Source organism: Aspergillus pseudotamarii, assembly GCF_009193445.1.
Source record: "Aspergillus pseudotamarii strain CBS 117625 unplaced genomic scaffold BDV38scaffold_57, whole genome shotgun sequence".
NCBI lineage: Eukaryota > Fungi > Ascomycota > Eurotiomycetes > Eurotiales > Aspergillaceae > Aspergillus > Aspergillus pseudotamarii.
Window position 1 is genome coordinate 154,862 of NW_022475071.1, and position 13,984 is coordinate 168,845.

Here is a 13,984-nt window from a genome sequence, read left to right on the forward strand (position 1 = left end):
GGCCTACTAGACGAAGATTCAGTACTTCGTACAGTGATAACACAATCATTGTATCTGGGAGACACTGAATACAAAACTTTCACCATGGCTGGAAAGAAATCTTCTCCTGCCAAGTTGGCTCAGGACAAGAAGGTGGGAGGATTCTAGTTATTCAGGCAGGATTGTTTTACTGACAGCTTACGGCTTCAAAAGACAAAGAGCGCGCCATCTCTTCCTCCCCAGCTGATCGCCTCCATTGAAGCTTTTCTTACTGAGTCTGGTTTCACCAGTACCGGTAAGGCCTTTGCGAAAGAACAGGCCAGCAAATCCGTTAGCAAGTCGCCGTCCGACTCCAAGAATGCGCCCTCTTTGCTCGAAATCTTCCAGAACTGGGCAGATAACGGAAAGGCTACCGAGAAGTCTTCCGATTCTAGCTCATCAGAGAGCTCCAGCAGTTCCAGCAGCGATGAAGAAAGCTCCAGTAGTTCGGATGAGTCGAGCGACTCTGACGTTGAGATGAACGATGCGCCGAAAGCGCAGACGAAGAAACAACCCAAGAGCTCCTCTTCCTCGTCCTCTTCATCTTCCTCTTCTGACTCCGATAGTGATGCTGATGATGAGAGTGAGGAGGAGGCGGCAGCCCCTGCTCCTGCCAAACCTCAGGGTACCAAGCGGAAGGCCGAGTCTGATTCGTCGTCTTCTGGGTCCGAGTCTGAGTCCGACAAAGCCCCTCAGAATAAGAAGACAAAGATCGCTGCTAAGAAAGAGAGCTCACCCTCTGACTCCTCTGACTCTTCTGACTCTTCATCCTCTGACTCTTCGTCCTCGGCCAGCGACTCTAGCGACTCGTCATCCGATTCTAGTTCCGACTCCGATTCCTCTTCCGAATCTGAGGAAGAAACCACCAAGAAGGCTCCTAAGGCGAACCAGAAGACTGCGAAAAAGACAACCCAGCCCTCATCTGATTCCAGCTCTAGTGACTCTTCTTCCTCTTCCTCCGAGTCCGACTCCGACGAGGAAGATGGAAAGGGCAACAAGACTTCATCATCCTCTCAGAGTTCCTCCGGCAGTGAAACAGTTCAAAACTCCGACTCGGGTGCCCAGAAGTCTGCTAACATTTCGACACCCATGTCCGGTTCGTCTAGTGCTAGCCCAGCCCCCGGAAATGGCTCGGCTCAGAAAAAGCACACTGGCGCCCGCCCTACTCCTCTGGCTCTTCTTAGTGAACAGCCTACCGACCACCTGCTTTCTAACGACTATGTACCCTATGCTTATGCTGACAGAGCCTTTAAGGACCTCTCGGTCACTCGTGGCAAGGGCTTCACGAAAGAGAAGAACAAGAAGAAGCGTGGCTCTTACCGTGGTGGTCCCATCGATATCTCCGGAGGCAAGTCGTTCAAGTTCGAGGACTAAGCTGAGACCAGTTGGTTGAGTTGGGTTGTGCCGGCTGCCGTCATGTTCATCCTTTTTCTAGTACGCTCTACAAAAGTTTAGACCCTTAGATCTAGCTTTGCATATTTAGATCTTTTTACCCATTTCTTTATTCACAACTACAAGCAAGGCGCTGATGGAGCTGGGACATCTGTTTAATTATTCATGCAAACTATCACCAAAAAAAGTTTAAATTTTTTATCAATTGTTTACTTTCCTGTTAGAACCTTAAAAACCCATGACCCAATGGAATACTTCGCCATCTAGTAAATCTCATCACACCCATATTGATCAGCTTACCTTGATAGCTACCCACTAAGTAACAAACCAACAGCGCCAAAAAAAAAACCTCTCCGTGATCGGTATGCAAAACAGACGAACAAACTATAATAAGCATAGGGGTCATCAAGCCATCCGACTCAATCCCGACGTCTCCAAGCAGCAAATCTTTCCATTGGGTTCCATCTCCGGTCCCAACCCGTCAGCTGCTCATTTCTGACATTACTCTCATCAATATACGCAAATCGCTTCTGCGTCCTCAATGGAGAAGTCGAAGTGGTATCATGAGGCTCCGGTCGTTCGTAGCCAGACAAATCCAGAACTCGCTCAGGGTTGTAGGTCGTCCTATCCTCCTGGATTTCTAAGTCTATATCAATCATTTCCCGATACCAATCCCTGCATGAGCCAGTCAAGTCATCAGTAGACACGAAGTCCAATCGAACGACACCGTCAGTGATTCCGGCGTATACCGTGGGCGACAGAGGTGATGGTGAGCACAGGGAGTATATGGCCCCGCGGTAAGGAGTGGATTCACGTTGGCGTCTCCGAGGGGCATTTGGGTATAATGGCGGTGCGTAGAATAGGAACATGGAGAAATCTTTGCGGGGATACTTGATGCTTTCTACCGGGGGTGCAATCTCTCCTCCCGAGGATTTTCGACGGGGCACGTTGTGCTGGTAAATCGAAGCGGCCCTGGCATCTGTGTAACTGTAGGTTTTTGGCATCCGAAGATCAAAAATCTTCACAACGGCGTCTGCGCCGGCTCCTGCGAGAAATCTGTCATGGCCAAAGGGATGAAGGGAGTAAATTTGGTTTTGGTCGGTTGGGTCTTTATACGTGGACTCGGATGCCCGGTTTGAGCGAACATCGTGAAGTCTGCGCAATCGTCAGCTATATCAATAAGCGATGAGAGGAGCAAAGGGATCGTACCTGATTCGACGATCTCCCCAAGCAGCAAGAAATGTACTACCTGGAGACCCCGTGGTAACCTGTCCGCATAGAGGTGCCATTGCATTGACGATGACACTTGCAGTAGAGCCAAGCCGCACGTCCAGATCTAAGGAGCGCACGCTGATTTCACGTTCCAGCGCCAACCGTTCCGATGAAATGGAAGAGATAGCCAGCGCATCCTCAGAGCGCCCTGTGCCTATAGCAAACAAGGTCGAAGACAGGAATTTAGAGCACTTGTTACGTGCTGCAAGCCTTGGTTCGATTACAATATGCCCAAAGGGTTCAACCACGTCGTCATCCTTGGTAGTACTGTAGAATGCGATTGTTCCGTTTTTGTCGTGTGCAGCCAGAATTGGGTCTGTTCCTTCACTCAGATCGATATGTTGGAGCCCAGAGTTAGATGTCTTAAATCGCTGCACATAGTCGTGTTTGTCCTCGTTAGGCTTGAGTGCCACATGGAGAAGCTCGCCGCGCATTCGACCAAAGATTACATGTTCCTTATCGTCCGCTTTGCAATGATGCCCCGGCCGCAGGATATGCAGACCACAGATGTCATCATGGCTGCTGACGACATCCAAATCATCGAAAATGGCCCATTGATGATTCTGGGCCTTGCCATGTTGTTTGATTTTCATGACAATCTCATGCCCGCCGCCCCAAGCGAGCACCTCCCTGCGGTCCTCGAATGTGCTCCCGTTCCAAATTTCATACGAATCAATTGCAGGGCGATATCCAAGGGTGGGTCTGTCGGTTCGCGTTGTGATCCCCAATTCAGCGCGAGTAGGGGGCTTAGCCACAAAGCGACTAACTACCGCATTTTTGTCCAAAGCTCGAGAGCGAGAAGTGAGAGCTTGGGTGGCATCTTTCCAACATGAAGATGGTACAAAGCCAGGAAACCGGTGCTCAATAAATGCCCGAAAAACACGCCCATCCTCGGCAGATACAACACCATACAAATGCTTGCAGGTCTGCGCGATATGTACCAAGTCGCTGGCAGATGGTAGATAAGTTGCAATGAGATAGATAATCTCCACGGGTAGTTTAGACAGCATAGTAACGATCTAAACAGGTTTCTAAAGGCGAAGAACGATGAAGAGGCCGAGTGGCGATTTCTTGACAGTCCATGAGTATCCGAAACTGTTTTGTAGATGTACACGACTCACATATGTACTCTAGTCTAAAGCATTAACGACATCATAATCTGTCTGCCAGTGTATGTATCTAAGGTCCTTTCCACGGCGATTTATGACATGCTGCAATCGACGATAACGCGAAGGCTGTTTGGTCTATCAGCCTTGGAACATAGTAGTGAGGCCATGGTGTGAGTCACTCGGGAACTCTTCAGACGGCAAAGGATTCATGGCAAAAATTTGCAGAGGAGATATTTTTACACCCACACACACATTAAGAAAGAAGATCTAGTGGTCAAAAATACAAGACGACGGTAGTGACTGAGAGGTTGCGTTGTGGGAATTTCGGTCATTATGTCATTTCCAATCAGATTCTGCGCTTATCAGTCCGATTTATCAATAAATCTTATCTCCACACTGCACTTTCTTCACCTTTCCTTATCAGGTCACTTTAATGTGGGGATGTTTGCAGGACTGAAGAAGCAATTCAACCAGAGAGACTCCACTTATTACTAAAGAGATACGAAGTGGTCTTCTTGACTCACTGGGGTACTCATCGGATACCCGGGGTCATTATCGTGTCTTTTCCCTAAAGGATTGCCAACTTGACTCCTCTCGTCAAAAGTTTCTATATGCGGGGGAAAGCTTCTCCTAATGGTAGGTCCACCCTGTAGCAAGGGTCCGTCGGAGTCGACCGCTCTTTCGACCTGATAATGGCTGTCGGGTCTTGCAGTTAAATATAAGATATTCATTGCCTTCATCGTTGCTCGCAGTCGTCCCTCTTCCTTGTTCCACACAAGTCTCCTAAGGTCTCTTTATTACATCCACTATCTGATCTTGATGCCAAAGTTGAACAGTTGCAAACATGGGTGGGTCGCCTATAGTAACTATATCGGCGATTGTCTTGACAATCACTTTGTTATATAAATGCATTGTGTATCCCGTCTTCCTCTCTCCATTATCCAAGATCCCTACTGCGCACTGGACAGCGCCAATATCTCCTGCTTGGATGCTCTGGAAGCGTTTCCGGAGTCAAAACAACCGGACCATCCAGGCTGCCCATGAGAGACTTGGACCTATTGTGCGGCTTTCTCCATCTGAGATATCCATCAACTGTGTTGAAGGAGGTATCAAAACCGTCTACACAGGCGGCTTCGAAAAGCATGAATGGTATCCACGGGTATTCGGTTCACTCGGGTAAGGTTATACTCCATCGAAAGGTGACGGTCTCGGCTAGAGCTGATAAAGGACATTTGCCCTATAAAGGACTGTCAGCATGTTTACTATGATTGGCAGCAAGCCTCATTCTGTTCGTAAAAGGATGTTGTCTAATATCTATAGCAAGTCATACTTGCAGTCCTCACCTCATATGCGTCTGATCTCGGAGTGTATTTTGTTCGATCGCCTCTTGCCAATAATCCAGGAGGCAGTCTCATCTAATGCGCCTATTGAGGTCCATGATCTCAACCAGGGACTTACCATAGACTTTGTATCAGCGTATCTCTTTGGCTTGGCGAATGGAACCAACTGGCTTCAGGATGCACCCTTCCGGCACAAGATGCTCCACTACTATCAGGGCAGGAAACCGTATGAGTTCTACCACCAAGAAGTCCCTAATCTTCTATCCTGGACTAAGTCCATTGGTATTCGTTTGATTCCTAAATGGTGCGATGAGGCCAATGAAGTGCTAGATGCTTGGTGTCTGGACCTCTGTGACAGAGCAGAACAATGTCTCCAATCAACCGAGCCCAGCGTCGAGCCTATGGCATACAAGCAGCTCCAGCAAGCAATGATCAAGCAGTCTTCACAAAAGGGGAACACAGAGGAGAGCCTGAAGCAACAGCGGCTCGATATTGCCTGCGAAATGTACGATCAGCTCACTGCCGGTTTTGAAACCAGCGCCGTCGCCCTCACTTACCTGTTCTGGGAGCTTTCTCGGCATCCGGACCTGCAAGAAGAGCTACGGAAAGAGCTCTTGACTCTAGAGCCAAAGATTCTGTTTCCCCGACCTAGTCCGTCGAGGGGCCTACCTCAAGCAAAAGCAGTTGATTCATTACCTCTCCTGGAAGCCATAGTTACGGAAACGTTACGTCTCCATGCCCCAATCCCTGGGATACAGCCTCGGGTCACACCTCATCCATCCTGCACCTTGGCTGGTTACAGCGATATTCCTGCAAACATAAGAGTTAATGCGCAGGCATACTCGCTCCATCGCAACCCTGACGTGTATCCGGATCCGGAGACATGGCAGCCTAAGCGGTGGCTCAAGGGCGTTAACTCGGAATCTGACCTCGAAGAAAGAAGACGGTGGTTCTGGGCCTTCGGAAGTGGTGGAAGGATGTGTGTTGGAAGCAATCTGGCCTTGCAAGGTAAGTTGACCATTGCTCCCTATATAGAGTTCCCCCAAGCTGACTTCTGTACCTCTAGAAATCAAACTAGTAACGGCGGCCATATACACCAACTACAGGACGTCCATCGTAAACGACGACGACATTGAAGCAATCGACGCCTATACGGTTAAGCCTCGCGGGGATAAACTGGTGTTGAGATTTGAATCCGCGTAAATCGTAACCCAGCATTAACTTCCCACACACACTACGATGATTAGCTATGTCTTCTGAATGATTATGATCGAAATGTGTTTTTTTTTTCTTTGTAACATAGCACATGTAATGTACAGAAGGGGATGTTCGTAGTACAAGCTCACATCCACCCGATTCAAACGAAAAGCCTTTAACTCCAGATACATAAAGATTTCTTTCCGAGCCCGTCAAGACTCAATCCAGAGCCTCCACGCTTATCACCCATCCCGGGGCCCCAGCAACCAATATAAAAACCTTGCTTGCTACCATCGAATAACTGGTATGATGCGCGACGCTTCGAGATATCAACAAACATTGCAGCCAAAGAATTCTTAACCAAGAGTACCCTCCCTCTTCTTGGGACCGACGACCTTGGGGTACATTCTCATGAGATGGTAATTGATGGTGTTCTTCTTGTTGCTCTTCGGTTTCTGTTTTGCAAGGAGAAAAATATCATTAGCACGGCTAGTTCGAGGGCCAGGAAGTTGACGAAGAGGCGTTGGAGAACAGCAGATCAAGATACGTACAGGTGCGTCCATGCATTGCCTCAATTGCTGCTCAAGGGCCGCGCATCCCTCCGCGGTATATCCAGCCGATGCCCAGCAACCTATCAAGAAACCAAAGTTAGCAATTCATCGTAGTGGAAAAATTGTTGACGACCCATCAGTTGTCTGGAACACGGAAGCTCGACAATCGGACACTGCGAAAGTCCATCTGCAAAGTCCGGGCAACGAAGATTGGAGGCAGGAGCAAGCATACTCAGCATCGATGACATGACTGTCACACAGGGGTTCTGTTCATGCTGATTCGGACGACGGACTCGAAGGTGAGGGATGGTCTGCAGACGGACCGGGTTGAGACGAGTCGTGGCACCTTTCGGGGGCATATTGACGGTGTTTCTGGTGCTCTCTGAACTTCTACCACTCAGTGAATCCAAATTAATTAATCGGATAGAGCGCAATGCCACCAATAGCGCCGGTGCAGGTCAATGTATAGTCTGGGGCTCTGGTTCCAAAAGTTGTCGGAAAGCCTTCGGAGGTGCCAAGACATTTTCGGCAATTTTGCCCGCGGAAGTGGCTGACATAACACCCTATAGTCCAGATTCAAGTTAACTATACATGTTTGGCCACCGTTGGAGATAAAAGTTACCTGCTACTGTCACTACACTCATTTAGTGTTATTTTTCTTCTGAACTGGCGGCTATGAGCAAACGGCATGTGGGATCTTTCAAATTCAAGAGCATATCCTCATTATCTACAATAAAAAGTCCAAGATCGAGATGTTTCTCTACGATAAGCCAGCGACGAAATGCAGATTCGAAGGCGAATGAAGGCAACGAGACTACGCGATTACAGGATGAGCCCAAAGAAGAAAGCGCTATGGCGCGAAGGCTATCGGAGATGGCAGAACAAGCTGTGCTTGAAGGGGGTCGCTCGGCGCGCAAAAACATAGAACACGCGGGGTTCTCAGATGATCTGAAGAAGCAGCTTGAAGAGAGAATCGCAGCAACGGCATTCAAAAGTGATCATGCGACTGCCCATGCAATCGTCGACATGCCTGTATGTGTCTATCTAATGATACCGGAGATCCTAGACTAATATTATAAAGTTGAGTGCAGGTCAAGGAACTCAAGATATCGCCGCAGCTGAGGCATGGTCCGGAACGGAGAGCCTTCACGATGTCACACTTCGCATGCTGGATAGCTCGAAGAAGCCTATGCGCGTACCCTATAAAATCCCACAACCCAACCCCGTCGATATGCGAATCTCTCCCAAGCCTCAAAAATCGCCTGGCCTTCGCCTCGCCGAAGCCAAGGACCGCACATCTACATACTCCTTAAGCCAAAGCCCCGGGTTATCGGATGAAGAGCGTGAGGCAATGCGGCGAGAGATGCGCGAGAGGTTCACCCCAGGCGGTCGACCAATGCCGAGGACGATCCAGGGGTTAGCGTCGCTTGCAAACGAACGGATAGAGGATGCGATGTCGCGCGGTCAATTCGAGCGAATAAAACGAGGAAAGGGTGTCAATACACAGACCGACCATAATGCAAATAGTGCATTTATCGATACAACTGAATATTTCATGAACAAAATGATTCAAAAACAAGAGTTGGTTCCTCCGTGGATCGAGAAACAACAGGAGCTGGCGAGGGAGGTGGATCGGTTTCGTCAGCGCTTAAGAACGGAATGGAGACGGCAAGCGGCTAGATTGATTGCGAGTGAAGGAGGATCCCTAGAAGCTCAGATGAGGCGTGCTCAGGCTTATGCCGCTGCGGAAGCTCGTTTGGCAGAGAAAGTCCAGATAGAGCGATCATTCCAAGAGCTTTATAATGTCGAGCCGTCCGCAACGAACCCGAACAATGACGAAGACATAGCTGCTATTTCGCCGGAAATCGAAACCAATGAGAACCCCCGGCTGCCATATGTTTCGCCATTGCGCGACTCCCAGTATCTTTCAACAGAGCGCTCTTTTTATGAGCTAGCAGTTAAGAATCTCAATAATCTTACTCGTTCTTACAACCTGCAAGCACCACCCGTTGCCCAGAAGCCGTACATCAATCTGGAACGTGAATTATCTACGTGCTACGCCGATGTAGCGCCCACTTTAGCCGAGGAGATTAAACGGCGCGCGACAGAGAGGACCAGCCGCCCTAAGTCCGTGGGATCTAAAGCGTCCGGCATTATCGAGTCCTTAAGCACATCAACTACCACACGAGTTTATGAGGAGGATAAAAATAAAGGATATGGATTCAAGGAATTCTGGCGGGACCTATTTTCAAAGAATGACTAGTGGCTAAGTAGCCATGTGCATATATGCGTGATGTATATATTGTATGATATTGCCATGTATGATGGTGGTTTTGTCTAGTAAGCGTCATGAACCCAGACCGTTCCAGAGACACTTGCTTAGACTTAGAAGATAATGGGCCTCCCCGTCGCTGGACACTGGCACTGGACGGTTGAAAAGCGGCTCGTGTGAGTTTGGACTCCTTTAGGTTGTGATATGATACGATGTGATGTACCTATGGTAGCCTCTGACGGTATATGTATGCTCCTTCGGGGTGACAGGGAGCCCTAGGACTAGTAAGAAGCTGCAGACGCAACCTAAGCTTATCGAGCCCCTCCGAACCAGAAATAAATGATGTAGGTAAGGTGACAGGATCTAGCCAATCACAGTGAGCAGTACGGTCCTTGAATTTGCCCTAAGTGTGCAAGTGATACTGCTACGAGGTATATGGATATGTAGGGTGTAAGAACGGATGTGGTAATATAGGGAACGTTCCAATCAAAACACCAATCCTGAAGATATACGAAACACTTCAATCATATTTGTGCTAAGACCCCAAAAAATCAAAGCTAGAGCCATCAATCGAGGTCTGGCAAGCCAGTAGTCCAGTAATTGGAGTGTGATCGGATGTGCAGATGGGCGCGTAACTTGCACCAATAGAGCCACAGAACGGGAGGATCTCCATCGCACTTCAACCTTCTTCATGGTTGGCGCTTCACACGATCACATCCAATCACTCAATACCCATCTTTCCATATGTCGCTCATACCCCCCTCTTCTTTCAGGATGTGTCACTCAGTCTCTTTCTGTAAGGGATTTGCGGTCTCCTTTGCGATCCGCCATTATGTTTAATAAAGATACTTAATCACTAGGTTTGTTATCTGCGACCCACGAACGAGCAATGTTGCCGGTTCACATAATCCTTGCTGGTCTACTATCTCCTGTGGTTACTGCTGGATCAGTATCCCAGGAACCGTCAAATTTCCTGATTCATATTCCGAACCTGAGCCGTCGGGCTGACGGTCACCCCACTACTTATACCTTGGATCAGTCTCTCCTCGCCATCCAAATCGGTGGGATTGTAGGAGCGTACGTGATCTTTGTGGCCATCCTCCTGACGTTGCTCCTCTTTATAGGACGTCGTCTGAGAAGGACAGTACAATCGTCCAACTTCACGTTGCAAGTAGAAATGATGAAGCCTGTGAAGCCTCCACCCAGTATGGATCCAAGCCCAGTCACCCCAATCTCCGTCAATCTCCCCAGTCCGGGTATGCCAAATGGTTTCAATCGATCCTGGAGCAGCTTGGGTAAGGGCCCGCGGTCTCATATAGCCAACAACAGCAGCGTGTCTACTATCGACGAGTCGGTGGTTGCATTAGACCGGCGCAGAGCGCAAGAAGAAATGGAAATGCTGTACGCCGCTGTCATGGAACACGACGAGCGGAGGGCAGCTGAGAAGGAGGCTACCCAGGAAGAGGGCGAAATTCATTCTCCAGATAGTGCTCAAACGAACCCGTTCACGGACCGTTCATCGAGACTGTCAGAAGCCCCACCACCACAACCTCCTCCTCAAGTGAAGATGCCAACGAGCCCGAGAGCCAGTTCTCGCCTGTCCAGACTCTCGTCACTCTCTCTTTTCAATAGCAACTCTCGCTCTGAGGCAAACACCGGCAAGCCGCATACTCCCCGTACACCCCGTACCCCTCGCATTCCTCTTCGGAAACTACCAATCTCCTCACCGATGGCCTCGCCGGACGTGACGGCGTGCAGGTCGTATGGAGAGGATCAGCCTCCTCTAACACCGCGATTTTACAACCCACCGCCTCCCCCAACGCCGCCAGTGGCGACAGTTCAAAGCCCTAGCGAGAAGAGGGTGTCAAAGGGTTCGCGGGCGCCAGCCCCGGCGCCCTTGAGTATGTCCGTGGCTGGCCACGGCTCATCTTCCTTGCCCTTCCGTGATGCCTACCCGCAGCAAAGTGCGCCCGCTACCAAGACCACCGTCCTGGAGCGCCCCTTGAAACCCATGAATGGTCCTCGGACTGGGATGCCCACGCCATACAGTCCGTATATGCCATTTACACCAGTAACTCCGCTTACACCCAGTCGGATGGTGACCAAACGGCAAAGGAAACGAGAAGCCAAGGAAAGCGGACTACGGGTTCTTAATGAGGATGATGTAGTCCGGGACAATGAAGATATGTGGGGGTTATAGTGAGTCAGGACATTCTGATTAGTTTTTTCGCTCTTGCTTTTATTTTCTTGGCTTGGACATTTTCATTTTTTTTTTTTTTCGTTCGAAGTCTCTTCCAATGTTATGGCGAAATTCTGTACGATTAGATATGGCGATAGGGGGGATATTTGTAGAGAGCGGTTTGATATAAAACCCATTATATCCGACATATGCCATACCCAAACACAAAACTCAATACCACGTACCATGACAAGATTAATGGGAGGCACTAATGGGTCTCGTCTCCGCTCCGCTTTCATTATTCGCCCAGCCAAAGTCTTGACTGTCGTCATCACGGTCCTTAACGCCGACTCTCCGACCCTCTCAGGACCTCTTCATTCGATACGATTCCTGATGCCAAGGTTGATAGAAGCCATGGGTTGCTTTTCTTTGCTATTTCTTTGCTAATGGCCCGCGCGGGTCTTGATATATATATAGTAAGTATGTTTAATATATCTCCGCCACCTCCGTGGAGTCTACTAGTCTAGTTCCATTTTGGAGGGCTGGTGAAATTGTCGAATGTCCGTTCGCAGCCATCAGACCTTATCAGTTCCGCCCGCCCACCATAACTCCGGTCCCTCCTCCTCATTCAACCGTGGTTCAATCAACTTCCTTTCCTTACAACAATAGCTTTTTCTTCTCTCCATGTTCACAATCGGTTTGGAATTTGTGGAGACAAGAATATAGAGGAATATCATACTACGTACAACCCTACCCTCATGCCGTTGACCATTCTCTCTCAGGCACAACTCCGCTCCCTGCTGTTGTCGCTGACCCGCGATGAGATTATATCGCTGCAACAAAACCTAGCGCAGGCGTTGCGAGAATACTCGACGGGAAACCAGGAACAGGGCTGCTCCGCTACCTATCAACCCCAGAGAACTGCAATCACCCGCAAGAATGGCTCCACAACGCTATTTATGCCCGCCAGTACCGGCCGCACCATCGGCATGAAAATGATCTCGCTCCAGGATGGGGACACCGCGGGGTGTGCCGTAGAAACCGGGTTGGATATACCCGAGGATGAGAAGACATCGTCACGGAGTCGGCACAGGTCGAGGACCTCCATGAGCTCGCTGTCATCCGACATGAGTGACTTGACCGTCTCGTCGCAGGAAGACGAAAGCTCATCGGTCAGCTCTAGCAGCAAGTCGTTGCCGCCGGGATGTGTGAACAAACAGCCGGTCAACCCTGGATTGTCCAACACCATGGGAGCATGGCCCTCAGCTGGTTCCCGAGACACCTCCCCGCAGGGCAGCGTGACATTGCTTGACGAGCACAGCATGCCATTTGGGTTGATCAATGCGCACGAGCTCACTCCATTCCGCACTGCACTAACATCGACAATGATCTTCAACAAGCGCAAGCGAGTGCGCACAGTCGTAGTCTTTGGGGCAGGCAAGCAGGCTTACTGGCACATACGACTGGCACTAACATTGCGTGGATCGGAAATCAAACGGGTCTTCATCATCAATAGATCTTTCGATCGGGCAGCGGAACTTCTGCAAGACATCTATTCACCAGAGAACTCTAGCTGGCGGGGCGACGTGAAGTTTTCGGCTGTTAGCAGCGACTTCGTCGAGTACTCCCGCATCTTGCAGGACGCCCTGAACAAAGCTGATGCGATCTTCTGCTGTACTCCATCCATTCAGCCACTCTTTCCTGGGGAGATACTCACGTCACACGAAGCCCGCCGGAAAGGTCGACTGATCAGCGCCATTGGTTCGTATAAGCCACACATGACGGAGTTGCCCCCAGAAATTATACGCGACGAAGTCAAGGCACACGGTTCACATCGGCATTTCCACAAACACGTCAAGCGTAGCGGGGTTGTGGTTGTGGACAGTCTTGAGGCGGCCCTGAAGGAGGCCGGAGAGCTGATTCAAGCCGAGATCAAGCCGAATCAGGTTGTCGAGCTGGGCGAGCTGTTGATGGTGCGCTGTGCTGCCCAAGACATGGACCAAGAGACCGACGATGGGAAGAGCTTACGCGAGTGGGCTGAGCGAGGCAATGTGATTTTCAAGAGCGTGGGGTTGGGATTGATGGACTTGGTCACCGGTGGTGATCTCATTCAGCTGGCGCGGCAGCGGAATACTGGAACTCTGGTGGAAGATTTCTGATTTCTCTTTTTTTTTTCTTTTTTTTTTTTTTTTTTTTTTTTTTTTTTTTTTTTTTTTTTTTTTTTTTTTTTTTTTTTTTTTTTTTTTTTTTTTTTTTTTTTTTTTTTTTTTTTTTTTTTTTTTTTCTTCTCGAGTGTATTTTCTTTTCCTGTGTAGTTTAATTTATTACTACTATTACCATACCTAATGGATGGCTTATTATTCTTCTTTTTTTTTTGTCCTTTTAAACAAAAATCTTTTTGAATTCGGGGTTCGATGGGAAAAGCTTATAATGCTGTTACGTCATCCATTTGTAAATTCATTTTCTTGTGCAGGATTTAATTAATCTCTGAACTGGAAAACATTTACACAGTTACATCCTTCTGGCGTGGATATGGACTTCGTCGGAGGAATATCGGCGTGGTGATCCTAATCAAACAATGTTGCTGATCTGCAATTTTCCTAGTTTGGTTGACTGATTGATTAGATCTTTTCCTTCCTTTTTTTTTTTTTTTT

At 48.8% G+C, this 13,984-nt stretch overlaps 7 protein-coding genes across 7 annotated transcripts; 5 read left to right on the forward strand and 2 right to left on the reverse strand.

Annotated features, from left to right (window-relative positions):
* Positions 1-9: 9 nt before the first annotated feature.
* On the forward strand, positions 10-1,588 carry BDV38DRAFT_256281 (nucleolar and coiled-body phosphoprotein 1 family protein). Its single transcript, XM_032055508.1, has 2 exons — positions 10-132; positions 193-1,588. Exons 1-2 carry the CDS (start codon positions 85-87, stop codon positions 1,390-1,392), a joined length of 1,248 nt encoding a protein of 415 aa, XP_031910201.1. The 5' UTR covers positions 10-84; the 3' UTR covers positions 1,393-1,588.
* On the reverse strand, positions 1,586-4,118 carry BDV38DRAFT_256282 (uncharacterized protein). Its single transcript, XM_032055509.1, has 2 exons — positions 2,620-4,118; positions 1,586-2,565 (listed from the first exon to the last, which is right to left on the reverse strand). Exons 1-2 carry the CDS (start codon positions 3,690-3,692, stop codon positions 1,830-1,832), a joined length of 1,809 nt encoding a protein of 602 aa, XP_031910202.1. The 5' UTR covers positions 3,693-4,118; the 3' UTR covers positions 1,586-1,829.
* On the forward strand, positions 4,089-6,648 carry BDV38DRAFT_167403 (cytochrome P450). Its single transcript, XM_032051898.1, has 3 exons — positions 4,089-4,967; positions 5,037-6,139; positions 6,198-6,648. The coding sequence occupies exons 1-3, from the start codon at positions 4,636-4,638 to the stop codon at positions 6,332-6,334; spliced, it is 1,572 nt and encodes a 523-aa protein (XP_031910203.1). The 5' UTR covers positions 4,089-4,635; the 3' UTR covers positions 6,335-6,648.
* Positions 6,562-7,360, reverse strand: BDV38DRAFT_167391 (mitochondrial 37S ribosomal protein mS37). The gene is made up of 3 exons (XM_032051897.1): positions 7,112-7,360; positions 6,880-6,959; positions 6,562-6,783 (listed from the first exon to the last, which is right to left on the reverse strand). The coding sequence occupies exons 1-3, from the start codon at positions 7,236-7,238 to the stop codon at positions 6,685-6,687; spliced, it is 306 nt and encodes a 101-aa protein (XP_031910204.1). The 5' UTR covers positions 7,239-7,360; the 3' UTR covers positions 6,562-6,684.
* A 371-nt stretch (positions 7,361-7,731) lies between these two features.
* On the forward strand, positions 7,732-9,142 carry BDV38DRAFT_286170 (DnaJ family domain-containing protein; the record flags this gene model as incomplete). The annotated part of the gene is made up of 2 exons (XM_032060618.1): positions 7,732-7,911; positions 7,961-9,142. The coding sequence occupies 2 exons, from the start codon at positions 7,732-7,734 to the stop codon at positions 9,140-9,142; spliced, it is 1,362 nt and encodes a 453-aa protein (XP_031910205.1).
* An 800-nt stretch (positions 9,143-9,942) lies between these two features.
* On the forward strand, positions 9,943-11,382 carry BDV38DRAFT_167434 (uncharacterized protein). Its single transcript, XM_032051899.1, has one exon. It carries the CDS (start codon positions 10,041-10,043, stop codon positions 11,349-11,351), a length of 1,311 nt encoding a protein of 436 aa, XP_031910206.1. The 5' UTR covers positions 9,943-10,040; the 3' UTR covers positions 11,352-11,382.
* A 427-nt stretch (positions 11,383-11,809) lies between these two features.
* Positions 11,810-13,535, forward strand: BDV38DRAFT_167436 (putative proline utilization protein PrnX-like). Its single transcript, XM_032051900.1, has one exon. The coding sequence runs from the start codon at positions 12,089-12,091 to the stop codon at positions 13,487-13,489; it is 1,401 nt and encodes a 466-aa protein (XP_031910207.1). The 5' UTR covers positions 11,810-12,088; the 3' UTR covers positions 13,490-13,535.
* Positions 13,536-13,984: the final 449 nt, after the last annotated feature.